The sequence below is a fragment of the Bombus pascuorum genome, chromosome 4 (genome assembly GCF_905332965.1).
Source record: "Bombus pascuorum chromosome 4, iyBomPasc1.1, whole genome shotgun sequence".
Lineage (NCBI taxonomy): Eukaryota > Metazoa > Arthropoda > Insecta > Hymenoptera > Apidae > Bombus > Bombus pascuorum.
In genome coordinates, this window is record NC_083491.1 from 3,038,086 (window position 1) to 3,056,410 (window position 18,325).

Genomic DNA, 18,325 nt, shown 5'->3' on the forward strand with positions numbered 1-18,325 from the left:
AAGGACAAGTTCCGTGCTCGGTCACTTTCCAATGATTTCTCCAGTAGCTAGCGGTATTTTTTCCAGCTCTGCTTTTCGTCGAATAATGGAAAAGTGCGGAGGCTTGGCGCGGAACTTGTAATCAGCGGGGGTGGAACGGCAGCGAACGAGCCGTGCTATTGTGGCGGCATTGTTTTCCCACTGACTCATTGTTTTCTAGCTTTGTTAATCGTCCCCCGGCTACCCCCGCGGCCGCGGACGAATGGCACAGGACCGAAAAACAATACGGCTCGCAATTACTTCTCCATAGACGAGACACCGCCACCCCCGACGTGTTGAAACGCGGATCGTGATTGCACGAAACGGCACAACAACGGAGAGTGGAGAGGGATCCGAGTTGAAATTATCGCGACTGGCGGTGATTCGTGGATGGATACAACTGTCGAGTATATGATTGAGAATGGCATGAGCGCTAAAGTTTCAGAAAAAAGCAAAGAATGGATATTTGAAAGTATTCCTCTTTTTTTTTGTGGGATCTCCGAGGCTAGTTTTATTTTGGGATAGACGAGGGAAAGATCGTAAAAATGTAGAGGTTGAAAATTCCTTGGAAATTAATTTGACAACTGGTAACTACTGAATCGATTTAATCTGCGAAAGAAACGATTGGAATTTTGCGAACGAGTTATAAAATATTTTTGAAAATACGTTTCCCATCGTAGGAAAAATTTCTTCAATTTCGTTTCAATTTTATTCGTGGCAACGCATCTTCTTTGGAACATTAAGAATCTTTTCTTCGACTGAAACTAGGAAGAGCTTGAGACACAGGGAATTCGAGACCCGCATCGGAATTAAAAATATCCGAACCAAGAAATCAAACCTGCGGCTTCACCCAGATTCCATTTCCCTCGAAAACAGGGAAGAAAAGGGAAGAGAAAGAAAGGAGAAGAAAAGAAACGGAAAGGAAGGGAAAAACACGGATTCTAAGATTAAAACAAACTGCGCCTCTGTGAGGGAGTTTTTTGTTCAACCGAAAAAGGAAAGAAAATGAGCAGAGATGGAAACGGGTCGAGCATAAAGAAGCTCTTCCTGCCTTTCTTATCCGCTTTGTCCTCTCTTGCTCTTCCAAACGTCAGTCGCGAGAAGTCGACGCTCTATCGACGCGGACGTGGATTTCCGGCTGGAAATGTCGCGGAATTATGCAAGGTGTTTTGTCTATCACGGTACTACGCGGTGTCTCGCCTCGGTTTCCTTTTTCTCTCAAGCAAAAGCAGTTATTCTTTCCTCGAGACACGAGGATTTGGCTGCTTGCAGGAAATTTATGGAGCGTAATAGGAATGAGGAAACTGCTGGATAATAATAAGTGTCTCTCGCCTTTTGTCTTCTTCCTTTTTGTCTCAGCTGTATTTCCGCGGAAAGAAAGGTTTAAGTATGATAGAAAGAGAGGAAATGGAGCGACAACGAGAGTATCGTTATTTTCGCACAGAATTGTAATTTTCTTTTAATCCTTAAAGTCAAAAAATCAACGAGGATGTACTTATCGTATTTTTGACTCGTGAGATAGTTATAAATAACTCTTCGTTCGCGATGATCGTAAATAGCGTAGGAATGGCATTAATTCGAGATGATGATATGATAAGGAAATGTGCATCCAGTACGCGCTTTAAGAGCAAGTACCTGATTATTAGATTATCTTTGTAGGTTTTCTTCTATGACAGACTTTACATTTCAAAGAATTTGTATTATCGAAGATTCAACAACTTCCAACGATGTATTTTTCTGTTATTTTTGTTACTAAGCATGTTTGAGTTTGAAGAAACCGTGTTCGTTAAAGTCCAAGGTTTCCCGTGATAAAATATACGTCTCTTTGAAAATAGAATGTAAGCGGATTATTTGCGAGAAAATAAGTTTCCTAAGATCTATTCTGCGTACCGTTATTTTCAAAATTTCTTACTTCTCGTCCTTACGTTTGCTACTTCCTTCCGCTATATCAATTTGTCGACGAAAGAATAAATAATATTTGAAAAATTATAAACGCAAGAAATATTTTTAAAAATAACGTGTAATATATCAATCGCAAAAAAACAGTACCTTTTGGCCACTAAAAAACCTTTTCGAATAAATAACAAATACACGACATTTTTATAATTCGTAAATCATCAAAATCCTGCAATTTCACCTAAATCGTTGAATAATTTGTATAATTCTGATCTTCTCTTGATATTTCCAGAACTTCGTGGTGCGCCAATCAAGTCAGAGCGACACGATGGCCCTGTCCGTGCGACTGCCACCAGGAAAGGGACCGTACATCGAGCACTACCTGATCCAAGCCAACAAGGGGAAGCTGAGCTTGGAGACCAGCGAGAACAGGTTCGACAACATCCCCTCGCTGATCGCCCACTATTCTCAGTGTTGGTAAGTGGCCTCTCTTCGTGTTCACCTTCCACTCGACCGGATACCATCTACTACTCTACTACCTGCGCTATCATAACTTCCTTTCCTTGCCATTTATTTACCACGAGCTCCTTCTCATCTCCTATGAAAATTCTACGTAATCGAATCTTTTCATCTTTGCAAAGACTTTTCCTCTTTCGAGGTTGCGAGGCAGCATGTTTTTATAGTCGTTTCATCGTCATTGAAAAATAACATTAATGATATAAATGATAGGAATATTATATGTACGCTATTGGTCAAAAGTATCACGACACTTGGTTGAATTTTGTACTTTACTCATTGAAGGATTCTAGCAAATTTTAGTTTATTCAGTCTTTTATTTTGTAAGGTATATAGGGTGTAAGTGAAGTAACAAATTAAATATAGATAAATGGTAGGAATATTATATGTATGCTGTTGGTCAAAAGTATTACGACAATCAGTTGAATTAGCTCGTTCTTTACTCGTTGAAGGATTTTAGCAAATTGTAGTTTATTCAGTCTTTTACGTTGTAAGGTATACAGGGTGTAAGTGAAGTAACAAATTGAGTATAGATAAATGGTAGTATGCTGTTGGTCAAAAGTGTCACGACATTCAGTTGAATTGGCTCGTACTTTACTCGTTGAAGGATTCTAGCAAATTTTAGTCTATTCAGTCTTTTACATTGTAAGGTATATAGGATGTAAATGAAGTAACAAATCGATGATAAAGTAAGTAGAAAAGGCCGGAGAACACTGTGTGACAAAGTACGTGCAACAACAAAGAGAATATGTGTGAGAAAATATCATAAAAGACAAATTACGGAACGTTGGATGCGATAGTTGCTGCTAAACGGAGTAAAAGTGAAATTTCTAACGTGCATGAAAAGCAACAACATAGATGAAAAAACGTTTGGTTGTATTATTCGTAATTCATCAGGTTCTTCTAACATACAAATAATATTAAGACATATGTATATATATATATATATATATATATGTCGAGTTATCATTGGGGTTAACAAACCTTCATTTGAATTAGTCATTGTTGTTATACAATATAAATGATAGTTAACGGTACAAATACGATTATTACAGAATTTGACAATTAGCCGTAGTGATTAGATAACCGAGATGTTAATGACAATAATGTTCAACAAATACACGGTCAATGGGATAGCAAATGCGTTTTCTTCCAAAGTACAAGTAGAACTCAACTTATTTGTCCACAGTACAAATGGAACTCAATTTTCTTGTCCACGGCAAGTGGAACTCCTCATGTACTTTTCTCTGTACCCCTCGGGTCAACTATATTTCGAAGGAGAGCTATACAACTACTCCGTACCTCTGTCAGGTAAAAACGTCCATCTCGTGACCGTGGCTACGTTTAGCGATCAGATATGTCGCTTGGAGCCCAAGCCTATTGTCATATATCTACTTCTAAGTTTTATTATTTAAGTACAACTATAATAAATGTCTAAAGTATTGGGGATTTTCCCAAAAATTCCAAAAGAAAAGCCCTGATGTTCTTTCATCTCCAACGTATATATTTTTTACATCACAAAGTTTTAAACGAAATGATAGTATCCCGGAGGTTTTAGTATCTTCTTGACAATCTTTTATTTTTCGGACTTGCTTCGGTTCTCCCTAATAAATAAATTTCTTTCTGGTCGTTTAATCGTCTCTTCGATCAGATCTCCTGATGATTCTGCACAGGACGTGTGCACGTAAAGATCATCCACAAACGATCGCGATCAAAATGGGATCACAAGACCGAGTCCACGTTCCGGCGAAACAGAATCCAAAAGAAAGATCATATCGATGATTAGCCAGCAAATGTAGTCGGTGGCGATCGGTAGCGTTGCATAATTTATCGAATTCCTCGAGTATGCGAGCGCAGGCAGACTCGATACGCGAGGTGAAAGTCGAAGCCGGATCGTGTTCAGAGATAATTTAGGCGGCTAATGGGAGCTCTGGAAAGCCAGGTTCGCACTGTTAGCGTCGTAAGCCCCGGTTTTCGTGATAATCGACGCGCCGTTTTTCCTCTTAACGATCCCGATTAATGATTCATGAGCGTTCCAGCCGTTTACCTCCTATCGTTCCGCCGATCCGATCCGATAACACGGTAATCGCACCGAGCTGCCCATTTTTGCTTGCTTCTACATTTTTTCCTCGCTTCTTGTTTCGTTCCAAGTCTGGTGCGATGATTAGAGGGTGGCAGCGACGTTTTGCAAACGAACCGCGCGTATAATAACTGTCATTAGATCGTTGATTGTTCAATTTGCGTTTACTAGGTCGGACGGACTGGTTAATTGCTGGATTATGGTCGCTTATGGTAGCCACTCGAAGCTTGAAAGCGAGCACAGTCCTGAAATTATATGTACCCCTGCACGTGTGATGGATTCAGTGCATTTAATGGTTCAATCGGTAGATACGTGTTTGATCCTATGATATACCGCTTTGAGATTTCTAGATCTGCAAATTCAGATTGGTCAATTTTCAAACGTAGCAATTGTCAAAGTTAACTTTCTCCGACAATTGTCCATTCCAAGAATGTAAGAATCCACGTGAATGTCCCGTGAATATTTTTATTACGTATTATCTTTATTTGAAAATACAATATATCTGTATTTATTTTTTTAACGATACATACAAAACATCTACACACACATACACACATATATATATATAATTTTTAATATACCTATTTATTTGGTATTTCAAAAATATATTTCAATTAAAATCATTCAGTCAAAACCAACTTCAATCTACTAAATTATGCAATAAAAAAGAATGAAAGGGATTGGCAATTATTAGGGTTAATTGATGCGTACTTCCAAGTACCTCCCGTTATATCAGAATCTTTTCCTCGACTTCACCGTGTTGTGCGATTAACGAATCATTTATATTACCGTCTCGATTAGCTTCGGACGAGCCTCTCGACCGCTAATTCGCTCTGATTTATCTGTTTCCCTTGGTCGGAGCAGTGACGAATTGCCGGTCCAATTGACACTGCCAAGGGCGATGCGCGAGGCCAAGAATAGGCAGCAACTCTCCTCCCTGGCGCTTCTGGGTCAGGAATTCTGGAGATACCCGATGGCGAATCCGAAACCACCGGAGAGCAGCAGCAGCAACACGTCTAGTTTAAGCAGTTTCCGGGGTGGTAAGTCGGAGTAAAACGTTTCATTGGCTCTTTTTTACTTCATTTTTATGTCTAAACTTAACTGGATCTTTTAATTTGCTTATGGAAAGAAATTATAATTGTATGTAGTTTTTCGTTCTGCTAAGAGAAATAAGAATTAATAGCTTTTTTTATCGAGTGCGTTTTTCTTACACCGGAATGAGTATTTGGTATTGTTTATTTCAGGTAACAATAATTTGAATAACAACAATAACAATATTCATACGCCGACGACGGAGAGTATCGTGTTGAATTTGGCGCCAATCTCGTCGCATGATACCCGTGAGTGACTGATTATACAATCAAATTACCAAATTAGAAGTTTGCTTTAGTAACAACCTTTCGTTTATATCAGCATACTAATATACGAAAACAATGACGATATTAACACACAACGATAAAGACAAATTTCACAACTTTACCAAATTGAACGCCAAACCAAGAAACCTACCCACCTACGATCCTCATCCAGCCATAACTTTCCTTCTGCCTCTTACTCGATGAATCTTCGGGGACCAGAATCTCCAGAGAACAAAAATAAAAACTATCCACGCACCAAAAATAATCCGGCATCGCCTTATTTTCGTATGCAGGAAGCTCGTCGCCTACAGGCGCCTTGACGACAACCACATTCGCGTCGTCGTTGCCTCGACAGCCTCGTCCAACGCCACCAAACACCTTGAATTTGACAACCTTCAACGAGCCTCTAGACCTGAAGAAAGAAAAAATCTCACCAGGCGACAAACTATCTCAGAAATTGATCTCCCCTAATCTGGTGCAGAGCGTTCGTTGCCCTTCGCCTGTGGTTCACAACGTGGAGAGTAACGTGCTGAGTCCTGTCCAGGACACCAAAGTCAGCTTCGAGTCGAAAACCATGGCAGAGACTTCGAAATCGACGATGGTCGAACTGTCCAGGACCAGATTCTCCTCTGTCAGCACTTCCATGATGAATTTCCATCAAAACGTGTCGACGTTCAATAATCTATCCTGCACCACGTCCCCTGTACTACCTGAGATAAGAAATATCATAGCGGAGAATCATTCTCTGGGACAGAACGTGAAAACGCCACCTCCGCCGCCTCCGAGATGGGCCAAACCCGCGATTGGCCCGAATCAGAATAATTTCAGCGTTACAACCACCGTGACGTTCAATGTCAATCACTCGAATGATATCGGTAGCTCTCAGGTAATTATTTGAGAATAGTTTGGAAGATCAGAGATTGGAAGTTTGGTATTAGGGTTGACAATGATGATGGATTCGATGAGATTACGGCTTAGAAGACGGGATGATTTAATACCTGTGATTAAATTAGGAAATTGTTATTCGTCTTCTGTGTTATGGAATGTTTAACACTTAGCCAACTTAGCTTCTCACCGCACTGAACAAGCCAATCAATACGCTGTCCACCGTGCATTTTTTCAAGCAACTAGGACTAATATTCGCTAGTTGAAAAACAAAGAAGTCTAAAAATTATTTAACTGGTCAATTATATTTTGCGATAATAATTTTGTTTAACGATTTCACATACTATTTATACAAAATATCAAATTAAAAGTACATATTAAAAGTATAAAAAATATAGGTAAAATTAAAAACATTAAAAATGACTAAAGATAAATAACACGACTTGAACGTGAAATTAAACATTCATAATGCATTTTAATATATTTTTACAGTGTGGTATCGTTCGATTATAACTTTATTTAGTCACTAACTGATAGTGTAACTTTTTAATTAATTTTAACACCACTGAATTGGTGTATTTTATTATATACCGTACTTTATAAAAGCAGAAAAAATGTAGTAATTAATTAGAAACAATTCCAGGTAAACAATAACTGATAATAACAACAACAACAAAAAAAGAAAACGCGTTGCTAAAGTCAAACAGAGAGATCTCCCGGTTGGGTCACGCAGCGATGTGCTTCACAGAGGGGAGATCTCCCCGTTCGGTTGGCTAAGTGTTAAATATGTGTTTTGTTTTCCTTGCCTACGGTGCAACCAATTTCTCTATTAACTCTGTATTCTTTATCCGCTGTCAATTCACAAAATTCTAGAAATACCTCTCCTCTATCAATTCTCTATACTCTGTTCAAAATCTACTGATTTCCAATCGAACAATAACAAAATTAAATCACTGACTCTTTGTCTTTCTCTTTCAGAACACCCCATCGGACCCCAATACTTCTCTGTTAAGCCCACAGAGCGCCACATCGAACAAGTCTCTGACCTCAAACTTCTCGGTGAAGTCACCCTTGTCTCCGACGACGCCGATACTCTCTCCAATGTCAAAACTAGTCCCAAATACAGGCGCTAAGACGCCCAACGTTCTTTCACCAACTACGCCATCCAGTACGAGCAAATCGAAACGAAGACGAGACCGAGAAGCTCGAAAGAACTCGCAACACTACCAGGAATCTGACATTTTGGAATCGTACTATCGAAGTTCGCCTGGAGACAAGATTTCGGACTACGAAGATATTTGGAATACTACCGATCAGTCGAACCATTCCACCTGGTCTCCCAACGACAAACTGGCCAGGAATGATGGGCCAGCGAATCCTCAGGACCGACTGAGGAACTCGAACGATCGACTGATGGTCCCAGACAGAGTCGGAAATCCAAATTCCGAGAGAAATTTCAACGAACGACTGCCAACGAGCGAGCAGTTGATAGTGAGGAACGACAGGATGATCGTGAGAAACGATAAGTCGATTGGAAATGAGAAATTGAGTTACAAGGAGATGACCAGTCCCGAGTTTAGCAGCTTTAAGCCTGCTCAGGAGGCGAAGCCTGTGGAGCAGAGCAATGGATCGCCGGAGGAAACAGGAATGGGAAGGAGACCTGATCTGTTGTCTCGAGTCTGTGAGTATTTAACGCAGAATCGGGTTTATTTGGCAGAATTTATAAATCGTAGTATTATATAATATTTGTACATTATAATAATTGATAGATGAAACAAATTTCTATTTGAATTCATCGAATTCAAGAATGTAAAAGCGCGTAGAAATCTGCAATTTCGAAATGGGATATATTAATAAATAATAAGCAAATTGTTCAACGACCTTCGCATATCCACTGCCACTAATTCAAAATTATCGTTTACCAAGCAGGTAGCGCGAACTCCTTGAACAGTCCCAGCACGGTGACACCTCCCAGGAACAAACTAGGCTTAATGCTGGCCAAATCAGAGAGCAACAGCCCCCTGACACCGGAGTCGAAGCAGGGTAGTCCGTTTTACGCGGAACCAGCGGACGCTATCGCGCAGAACGCGGCGATAATACCAAGAAGACGACCTAGGAACAACCCAGCAACTAATAAATATCGGCACAGCGAACCAGGGTGGCTACAAACGCCAGTAGGTGCAAATTCTAATCAGCTGCATCCGATCGACTGGGAGGAATCGGAAGAAACGGAAGATAAGACGCCTCTGATCTCGTCTTCCGTGGATAATCTGGCCAAGAGACTCGGCACCAAAGAGACGAAGAAGATTCCACGTGCCAAGCCGGTACAGCCACCAAAGATCAGGACCAAGGTGTTCAACGACACTTCCTGGGCCGTGGACTCCAGCTGGGAATTTATTGGTGTGATACGATTTCTTATTCGTTATATATTCCGTTATTTATGAATTTGTGAAAAGTGACGATTTCTCTAGCTGGAGATCTATCGTTAAATTATCGCTTCTTCGATCTTTTAAATAATTTTGAGGCGAACGAGGGAAAAGATCGTATCGAAAGACACGAGCGAAGAATCTAACACCTTGTTCAAGTTGTAGTGCACAGATACACGATTTCTTTTCGAATCAACGAAACCGACATCGTGTCGTTACATCAAACACATCGATAATACATCATAATATACCAACCAACAAGCAACTTGAAACGAAAGATACGATCGAATCTCTTGTCCAATCTTTACATAACATCAGCAAATCATGTCGCGATGAATCTAACGATTCGCATAATCTAATCTCTATTTGAGAAAGTTTAGACAAGCTTCCGATAAATCAGCACGTTCTCTTCTGTTATATAAGAATTGTATTCTGTTCGATTAGTCAAGCAAATACACGCATGTTGATGCGCAAGCTGTGCGTGAAATTCATTGAAAAAATCGATTTTCTTTCTTTGTAAACGATGAATATAGAGGATAGGTCGATAGGGGCAACGATAACGACGTTTGATAATATTTGTTCAGGCAACGAAGGGGACGACTGCGATCCGGACTACGACTGTGATGCAGATTACGAGGGCGACAACGTGGCCAGAAAGTTTCCGGACGAGGAGTGCGACAGGGACGTTGTTGGGAACACTTTGACCGTTCAGAGTATCATCCTCCAACGGTAAGTTTACAGCCGACATCATTCACAATTTGCCACTGTTTCTTCTTATTTACAGTCATCAATAGCGCCGATAATGGATGTTTGAATCAAACAAAGCTGTTTAAATTCGGACGAGGGAAACACTTTTCTTATATATGAGGGACTGCTGCTATAAGGAGATAAAAGTCCACTTTCCAACAATTTGCGTCGATCAATAAAACCAACTGAAAGTCTAGCCAATTCGAATCACGTTAAAAGTGTTAAAGAAAGAATGTTAATTACTATACTGCGAATGTTTATTCCATTTTATATTTTTACGAACAGAATGAAAGGAATAGAATTTAGACAGAAATTTGTTTCGTCTACTAAACATCAGACTCTGTAGATTTTTGGAATCTTAAATTTTCCAAAAACGCAGAAACATTCGCAGCCTGTTGATTAACAATTTTAGCAATAAACTTATACGTATCTTTTCATCTTTAAATTTTAGTAAGAGTGGGAATGATCGTGCGTGAAAGATTTCAGCAATTTTTAATGGGATCTGCTTAAAAGAAATTCATTTCCAACGAAGCCGAGCAATTTTTGGGAAAAGAACTGCAGAGAAATTACCGAATGTTACTATACTATAAAAATACGTGGAAACAATCAATGACGCGACTGTAGATTGTTCAAAATAATTATTAGTGATTTTTACGTGTGTCCAACAGGTACCCAGAGCTGTTGAAACCGCCAGACACGTCGGAGTCGCTTTACAGCGACAGGAACTCCTCGTACGACAACGTCGAGAAGAGGAACGAGAGAGAGGAGGCTGGAGACACCAGAAAGGACCAAACTTATGACTCTTCCGAGTGGGAGACGCCATTGGAGACGGACGAAAGCGACGTGGAGAGGATGAAGAAGAACAAAAGCTTCAAAGAACGACTGGACCCTCTTCTCTGTAAGTGTACGCGCTTATATTCTCTTTCTTGCTCTAGAAGACAATAGCAAACATCTAAAAAGAGATAGAAAAATAAAAGAACAAAAGATAGAGATTTTAAAAATATACCACCGTGAATTTCTGAAAATAATTTTATTTTCTATAGCATATATAACATATCTTTCGGTTCTATTTGTTCGGTACAAACTTTGTACTCTTCGATCGTCAATAGTACTATTAGTATGTATTAAACAGTGTTCGTTTCGCATAAGCAAAGTATGCTAGCCAAACTGGAGCACGTATGTAGAACGTAGAACTGGAACATACATATAAAACATATTTATACAGCGATTTATCGACAACTGTCAGTATCGGATGACTCATAGTCAAAGATCCATCGAAGTGCATTGCCAAAGCATGGCGCAAGTGTATCGGAAATCGCATCCAGAAGGTCACGAGTCGTGGATGACACAGTCGTGACCGATCGATAGCTCAAGACCGAGAGGAAAGCAATAGTGGGATGTGTCATAGGAGAAGCGTACCATTGTGTTGACTATCGCGAATAAAAGGAGCTTCCGAATGGATTACGACGTTGCAACGACAACCGATTCTAAAGAGAAAAAGAACCGCGTTAACAAGAGATTGTCGGAATAAACGCGGTCACGTTACACGCGCTCTGATTTTGTCGATCGTTCTATCCAACGCTAGATGGATAATGCGTCTGATGTTATATGCTGATGATCGCGCTCGTTTCTCGTCTGGAGGTGGAGATAAGAGGATAAGAGGTTGATGATCGTTTCGAGATGATCTTTGTCTGAGACGTATGTCGTTTGTCGAACAGGAAACGCTGGCTGGCGTCGATGTTTGTCGATGGGTTTTAAAAGGACTCGATATCTGGCTGTGGACAAAATAGAAAATTCAAACGTTTGCAAAGTGAGAGTAAAAAGTAAATTCGAAAGTTTGCGAATGTACGAATTGGCAAGTTGGGGAATTAGTTGGGGAATGAAGAAATGAGAGAATTGGGAGGAATTTTTTATTTCAATAAAGATGTGGAAACATTGCGATATTAGAGGTTTAAAATAGGAAATTGAGGAATCGAAAAATTAGGAGGTTGTAGAAAATTGGAAAAGTAAGAAGTTCGTCCTTTTAAAAACTTGGTAGCTCGAATATGTTTGATTGTTTATAAAATGAATGTAAATAAATTTAGAGAAAAAAATGGGGGAATCCAGATATCAAATAGCTGACACGTTACAAAGGTCAGAATAATCGAAAAAATATATAAATTAGTAAATTAGGAAATTAGAGCAAGGAATTTAAAAGCAAGAAACTAAGCAGATTAAATATGCATAAGCATAAATATTCATTAACAGTCTTGCATAATTAATAGATTAAAACTGGAATTGATTGATCTATACAGACAAACTGTAAGCTTTCGTCATCCAACTGTACGAATAACAATAACGAACGAATAAAACGTAAATTTTCCAACGTGCGTTGTTAGGATTTCGGTCTTGACTTCGGTAATTTTCCCGTGACTGCGAGTAAACTTTCAAAATTTTTTATCGATCGTCAAACACTTCCTTCCCATGGAATCATCACAATGTCGACTCCTTTCAAACGGTAGTTTACGAGGCGTAATAGAAGCGCGATAAAGAGGCTCAAACTCAGGCAGAACCTGTAACTCGCAAAGTGCACGTTGCACCCTTAATTTACTAATTATTAATTATTAATTCCAGTCGATGCTTCTACCTACTGTCTCTTTATTATTTTATTCTATCAATGGATAAGCAACGTAAATGGAAAATCCGAATAATTACAGAAAGCAAAGGAAGAATACTAGCGATGAATATCTCCCTCAAGTTGAAAAATATGTAATTCTCCTACGTTTCTTCTTGGATTTTATGTTGTACATTTGTAATTATTGTCTTGATACAAGGACGATCTGAAGGTATTAAAAATTGTTGAGCTTCCTTTTATAGGGAACGAAATAAAATTATACTAACTTATCTTCGTAAAAATTCACGAAGAAAAAGATACCGAAGATCGACGAATTTTCTTTTCATCGAGAGCAGTTTCGAAGATTATTGTTCTCCTGTTCAGTGAAAATTTCTTTTGTTGTAATTTTACGATTTTATCGACGATGCTTGCAATTTATAATTAAATTGCGAATATTGTAATCGATAGGAAGATCGTAAATATTTTTATAATATTTATTTAATTTTAATGATAAGATATTTATTTTATTAGCAAAGATGATTAGTGATTTTTTACTAAATTGCAATCCTCTCGGACACTGTTCGAAAAGCAAAATTTATTCCTTGATAAATTACAAGTAAAAAAATGTAGAAATAAAATTCGTAATAGGAAGAGTATGAAATAAGCTTCGTCCTTTATTTACTGCTCACAGTTTTGTGACAAGAGTAATTGGCACGCGCAACAAACGCATCAGTTAAAATAGAAACGTTTTATCTTCGGTGTCTACGTAACACACATGGCGGAAATCATTTTATTATCCCGCGATACACGCGTTCATCGCGATACGATTATCATCGCCTTTGTAAAAATTCGCAACCGTACTACGTTTCAATCTCATCCATGTTAGCCCACTTCTTCGCGAAATTATCTCGCCAAGATGTGCATCATCGAAATTACGAAGTCACTGTGCCACGCGCTTGCGAAAGAAACGCAGAAATCCAGTGCGTAATTATACCATAATTAGATTAAAATGAGTCTTCATAAAGAACGACAGAAGAAACTATCATCGCAAAGTATAAATCGTTTTTTCTATAACAAAAAAAGAGATTATTTCACTATCGCATAATAAAGACCACCTAAACAAAATTATCTCCGTCGAGCAATAAGGCGCGTCGATATTTAATTAGCAATATCAAAATAAGAAAAACAATAGATAAAACATGAGCGTTTATCGTGCTTTACATTTTTTTTTCTTTATTTTATTTTGGTTATTTTACAATTTGTCCTTATGGACATTTGGTAAAGTGTTATATCTTATTGGTGAAAAAAAAAATAAAATAAAAATAAATATAGCATGTGGGTGGCTACCCCCAGCGAGGTGCCAGCTTCGTTTTTTCTAAGTTATATCTTTTATGATCGTGCTTTACATGAAACAGCGAGAACAAACCAAGTATTTTACATATAATCAACAAGTAGCTTGTGCTATCGATGCTGAGATATGAAAAAGACTATTCGAAAAAGAAAAGAAAAGACAGAAATAAAAACACAAGATGACAAGACGCGGTGGATCTATTATAAAATCATAATAAAGATAAATGGAGTTGGCAGATGCAGTAGCAATTTGTAACACGGTACAGTTGAATCGCGACAGATACCTCGATTCTGTTGATCGTTAGTCGTGCACGTGAACAGCCGGTGAATACAGAAACTCACGTTGAAAACGATGCATTGAAAACGTAATCTGTCGTATGGAAAACGCGTTCGTTTCATTCGCCGCGGCTAGCATCGGTCGTTAATTATCTTCGTCTACTCCCAGAGTACTCTTTTGTCCCTGTTTTCTTTTGTAAGGGAGTATCGACGTTCTCGTTGTCTGGTCCCTCCGAGAATTAATTCGTACGGGGCCATGGAAATTTTCACGCTCGATTTATTTTACGGTGCATTTGAAATTTTCGAGCAACGATTTGAACGAACAACGATAAAGCCGATAAAGTATAAAGAGAAAATAAAAAAAATAAGAATAGAGATTCCGAATAAGAGAAAATTTCTAACGTATATTTTTCGAATCCTCAAATTTTCTACACATCAACGTTGTTTTAATTTATATCTTTCAAATGTGTATCTTCTAATTGTCATAATAGTTTTGAATTGCAAGATTTTGAATGAAAATTAATAATTTATAGTTTTATTAAAATTAATAGTTTTATAATTAATAATAATAATAAAAATATTAATTCTCGATAGATCTCGAATTTCTACGATCCTCGGTACCCTGAATTTTACTTAAATGAAACAACATCTAAATTATAAAAAAATAAATGAAACACAATAATTAAAACAAGTATAATAATTGACCGTAATAGAAATTATATTTTTATTAATTATATTTTCATCTTCGGGGGTTGATGACGAACGACGGTACCTGCCTTGTCGCGTAATTTTAAGTAATAACCAAAAGATTCAGTAAATGACTGCCTTTATTGGTCACAGTTATGTTTTTATTACAAAAAGATCACAAGAACTGTCGCAGACCCGTCTCCTACCATCAAGGAGGAAAGCTCGGTGTGGGTTTGCCCTTTTGAACCGAGAACGCGGATTCTTCGTTCACGCTTTTCGGTAGAAAAGTGAGAGTAACGATCAGCGATGCCCATTGGTTAATAAATGAAACTATGAAAACAAAGAAAAGCAGATGTGGCTCATGGGCATCCTTGTTCGTGGGAAAAGCCTGCTACTTCGCTGGGCACCCGCTTTTTCCGTAATTGGTAAGAGCTTGCAAAAAACATAAGGACCATCCGTAAGCCGAAAATATTTATATGAATAGAAATTAAGCTAAGAAGATTCGGTTTACGGTATTTCCTTAGGTTTGTTGCGAGTCAGTGTAACAATGTGTAGGTCTTGGCGACCAAATCGTGAGGAACCTCGCAAGGACCATCGCGTTTGGCGTAACACGTGGCAACCAGAACTCGATCCTTGACAGCCTACAAGGCGAACGATAATGGCTGGATTTACCGGCAAATTGGAATAGTTTACGAGGTGTCAGTCGTTGGAACAGCAAACTCGCGTGTTGCGCATCGTTGCTCGTAATCGTCCCTTAAGTTTAAATGCCGCGTTATCCGAGGGGTTGTTTCATAGCCGGCCATAAAATAAAATCGCTGGGAATAATTTGAACGATCGTTTCGTCGTTTCCAGAATATTTCATAGATTCGTGGAATCTGCTAAATATTCGATAGGCAAAGATACGCAAAAATGTTGAATATTGAAAATACAGTAACCGATATAATGTTTAATAGACGAAACGAATCTCCGTGTCTAGGTCCTAGTCTTTCGATCATTTTCATAAAAATATAAAATCGCAAAAATATGTGCAGTCGTTGATGTATAATTTCTCGTAGAATTTTTCGAGGAAGTTGTTGTATTCTACAACCTTTCCCTTTTCTTTAATTGTTTAGCTCTGCAACGGAACAATATTTGTCTACGAAGAAAAAATTTGGTTGTTAAGTAACGACAGCGATAAAGATAAAACGACGTCGTACTCGTAACAATATGAAAACATTGATTACGGTATAACAGTGGCCGATCCATTTCCAGCACTCGACGTAATACGACGCAGTAACGAACGAGTCGCTAGAACTTCCGTATTTTCGTAAATAGGTAGCAGCCTGCGAATCGTCTGACAACGTAACTCGTTATCCGACAGAATACAGTTATCTTGATTCTTGACAAATTATTTCTGATATTTTGTACTCTCTTTTCTTTCTTTTTCGAATGGCCAGGTAACAAGGGTTGTTTGTCCATTAGTTTTAAAGACTATAAAAGATCACAACAAAGAACGCAACAGATGATTCGCCTAATGGGTAATTTGCGGCTTTCTATTAAAACCATTCAAATTTTCCCGTAGTTAAACATGCGCTCGAAAGACAACGAAAATTTTGTAATTCTATACAGAATCGTTTGTGAGCGTCTTTCTTTCCTTTCAATTTCTTCGAGTATTAGTTCCCATTTAAAGGGTAGAATTTGCGGTCAATAATGACGGTAATAGCCAAAAATCGGCTACCTACGTCTTCCGCTTACCAGCCGATTACTTGCCCCTCTACCAACACAAGCAGCCCAGAGGTTACCTTTTCGCGATAGCGCTGTCCATAGTTCAGTGTTCGCCGATTCATCGTTGGTGAAGCTTCGTGGAGGATCGAATTGGACCTAGCCTGTCAGATGACTTCGACTTCTGAAGATCATCGTGAGCTTTGTTGACGATTCGAGCTGAGTCTCGATCGGTGCATACAGTGTTCGTTAAAGTTTCATCGGATTATTTCACAGTTTGTTCGTTCAAAATTTTACGAGGAATAACGACGATTGATGGAAAAGTTTGACAGAATAGTCTTAAAAATCTTTGATCGAGTTCGAGCTTCGTTGCGCGTGGGAAGATTACACGAACGATTTTCGAAGAAAATTTCTGTCTCGCGAGGAGGATTCTCGTGACCATCGTTTTTCCATTCTCCTGCGAAAGAATCGAACGAAATTTCTGTCGATCATTCTCCAATGATAAACAACAACGAAGAGCCCTCGTGGAAGAAGTTTTTCCAAAGGAGGGTGCATATATCTGGCCGTAAGATTCCAGGGTCGACGAGATAACCGGCCAACGAATCTCGAAGACGTCTAAGCGTGCTGCCCAGTGTCATCGTCATCTATAATTTTCTGTGGAGTTCCGAAGCCGATAAGCCAGTTGCCTCGAACAGAAGTCCTTCGATCGCAGAACATTTCCGCAAATTAATCGATCTTCGCCTCAGATAGCGGCGAGTACAATTGGCTGAAAGAAGAAATACGAATGGAAAGTAGACTCGTTGCAGGGATCTATCGATCGAGCGTGTAACACTGTGGGAAGATCGTGAATAGTTGAACTGTCTGAAGCTTCTAAAGAAGAAAACTGTGGAAAATCGAGCTTGTTAGCGTATTTGATTTGATTGGAGTTTACGAGACAAGATTTCTGGGTTGAGGATATAAACAACGATATTATAGCGAACCATGGGACGGTGCAGGCTAAACTTTTGGCTAATTTGGCAAGTTGAGAAGAAGATAGAGAATCATACAACGGTGAAGGTGCATGTGGAAAAGGACGAGAAAAACGTAAAGAAGGGGAATATCCTTCTGAAAATTTCCAGATGGTTCCGGTGCATTTGCAGGAGATTGAAAAATGGTATTGCAATCTGTAAAAGTAAGCGATGATTTCAAATGTTATCAAGTTTTTAAATTTAGGAACGTTCGAATATTCCAAATTTTGAATTTTCGAAATTTCAACAAACACATGCGTTCTCTTCTTCTCCGTTTAAATATTTAAACACCATATTAAAAGAGCTCTATATTGGAAAACACAAAGAAAATTTTGTTTGCATAGTCTAAGGAGCTTTCTTCCAACAAATTATCGCATGGATGTTAATCGATAGTGAGAGAAGATCAATTTACTATCTTTATAAGCATGTGTACAATGTACAGATAAAGTCTGTTTGTAATGTTTTTAACATACTTCACTTAGTTTAGAATCCGACGTATCATTAGTAGAGCCCTATTGATAAGACAACGCTTTGCAATACCGTGCCTATTTGCTGAGATATAGAATTAAAAAAAATTAAATAACAGTATTAATTAAATAGCAGTATGGAACTAGGAGTACGAGTATTTGCATCCCTCTATCGACGTTCATTCTTCGTTCATTATCTATTATTTAAACCACTGTTTCAACGTTTACTCCCCTTTATCGATGCTTTAGTCAACGTTTATATCGACCGTCTTTCGTTTCTTGATATCAAAATTAATAAACTAGAAGCCACGCGCAATA

At 38.6% G+C, this 18,325-nt stretch overlaps 1 protein-coding gene across 10 annotated transcripts in view; it reads left to right on the top strand.

The window, feature by feature from the left end:
• The window catches only part of LOC132906526 (protein sprint), a 163,248-nt gene that overhangs the window by 138,454 nt on the left and 6,469 nt on the right, over window positions 1–18,325 (top strand). For 8 of the 10 annotated variants that reach the window (XM_060958792.1, XM_060958793.1, XM_060958799.1 and 5 more), the window contains 8 exons: window positions 2,207–2,391; window positions 5,375–5,550; window positions 5,755–5,850; window positions 6,162–6,754; window positions 7,732–8,434; window positions 8,680–9,153; window positions 9,764–9,908; window positions 10,595–10,824. In XM_060958792.1, the coding sequence (XP_060814775.1) occupies window positions 2,207–2,391; window positions 5,375–5,550; window positions 5,755–5,850; window positions 6,162–6,754; window positions 7,732–8,434; window positions 8,680–9,153; window positions 9,764–9,908; window positions 10,595–10,824 (2,602 nt within the window). The remainder of the gene's footprint in view (window positions 1–2,206; window positions 2,392–5,374; window positions 5,551–5,754; window positions 5,851–6,161; window positions 6,755–7,731; window positions 8,435–8,679; window positions 9,154–9,763; window positions 9,909–10,594; window positions 10,825–18,325) is intronic. The other 2 variants (XM_060958791.1, XM_060958796.1) reach the window with 1 other exon arrangement.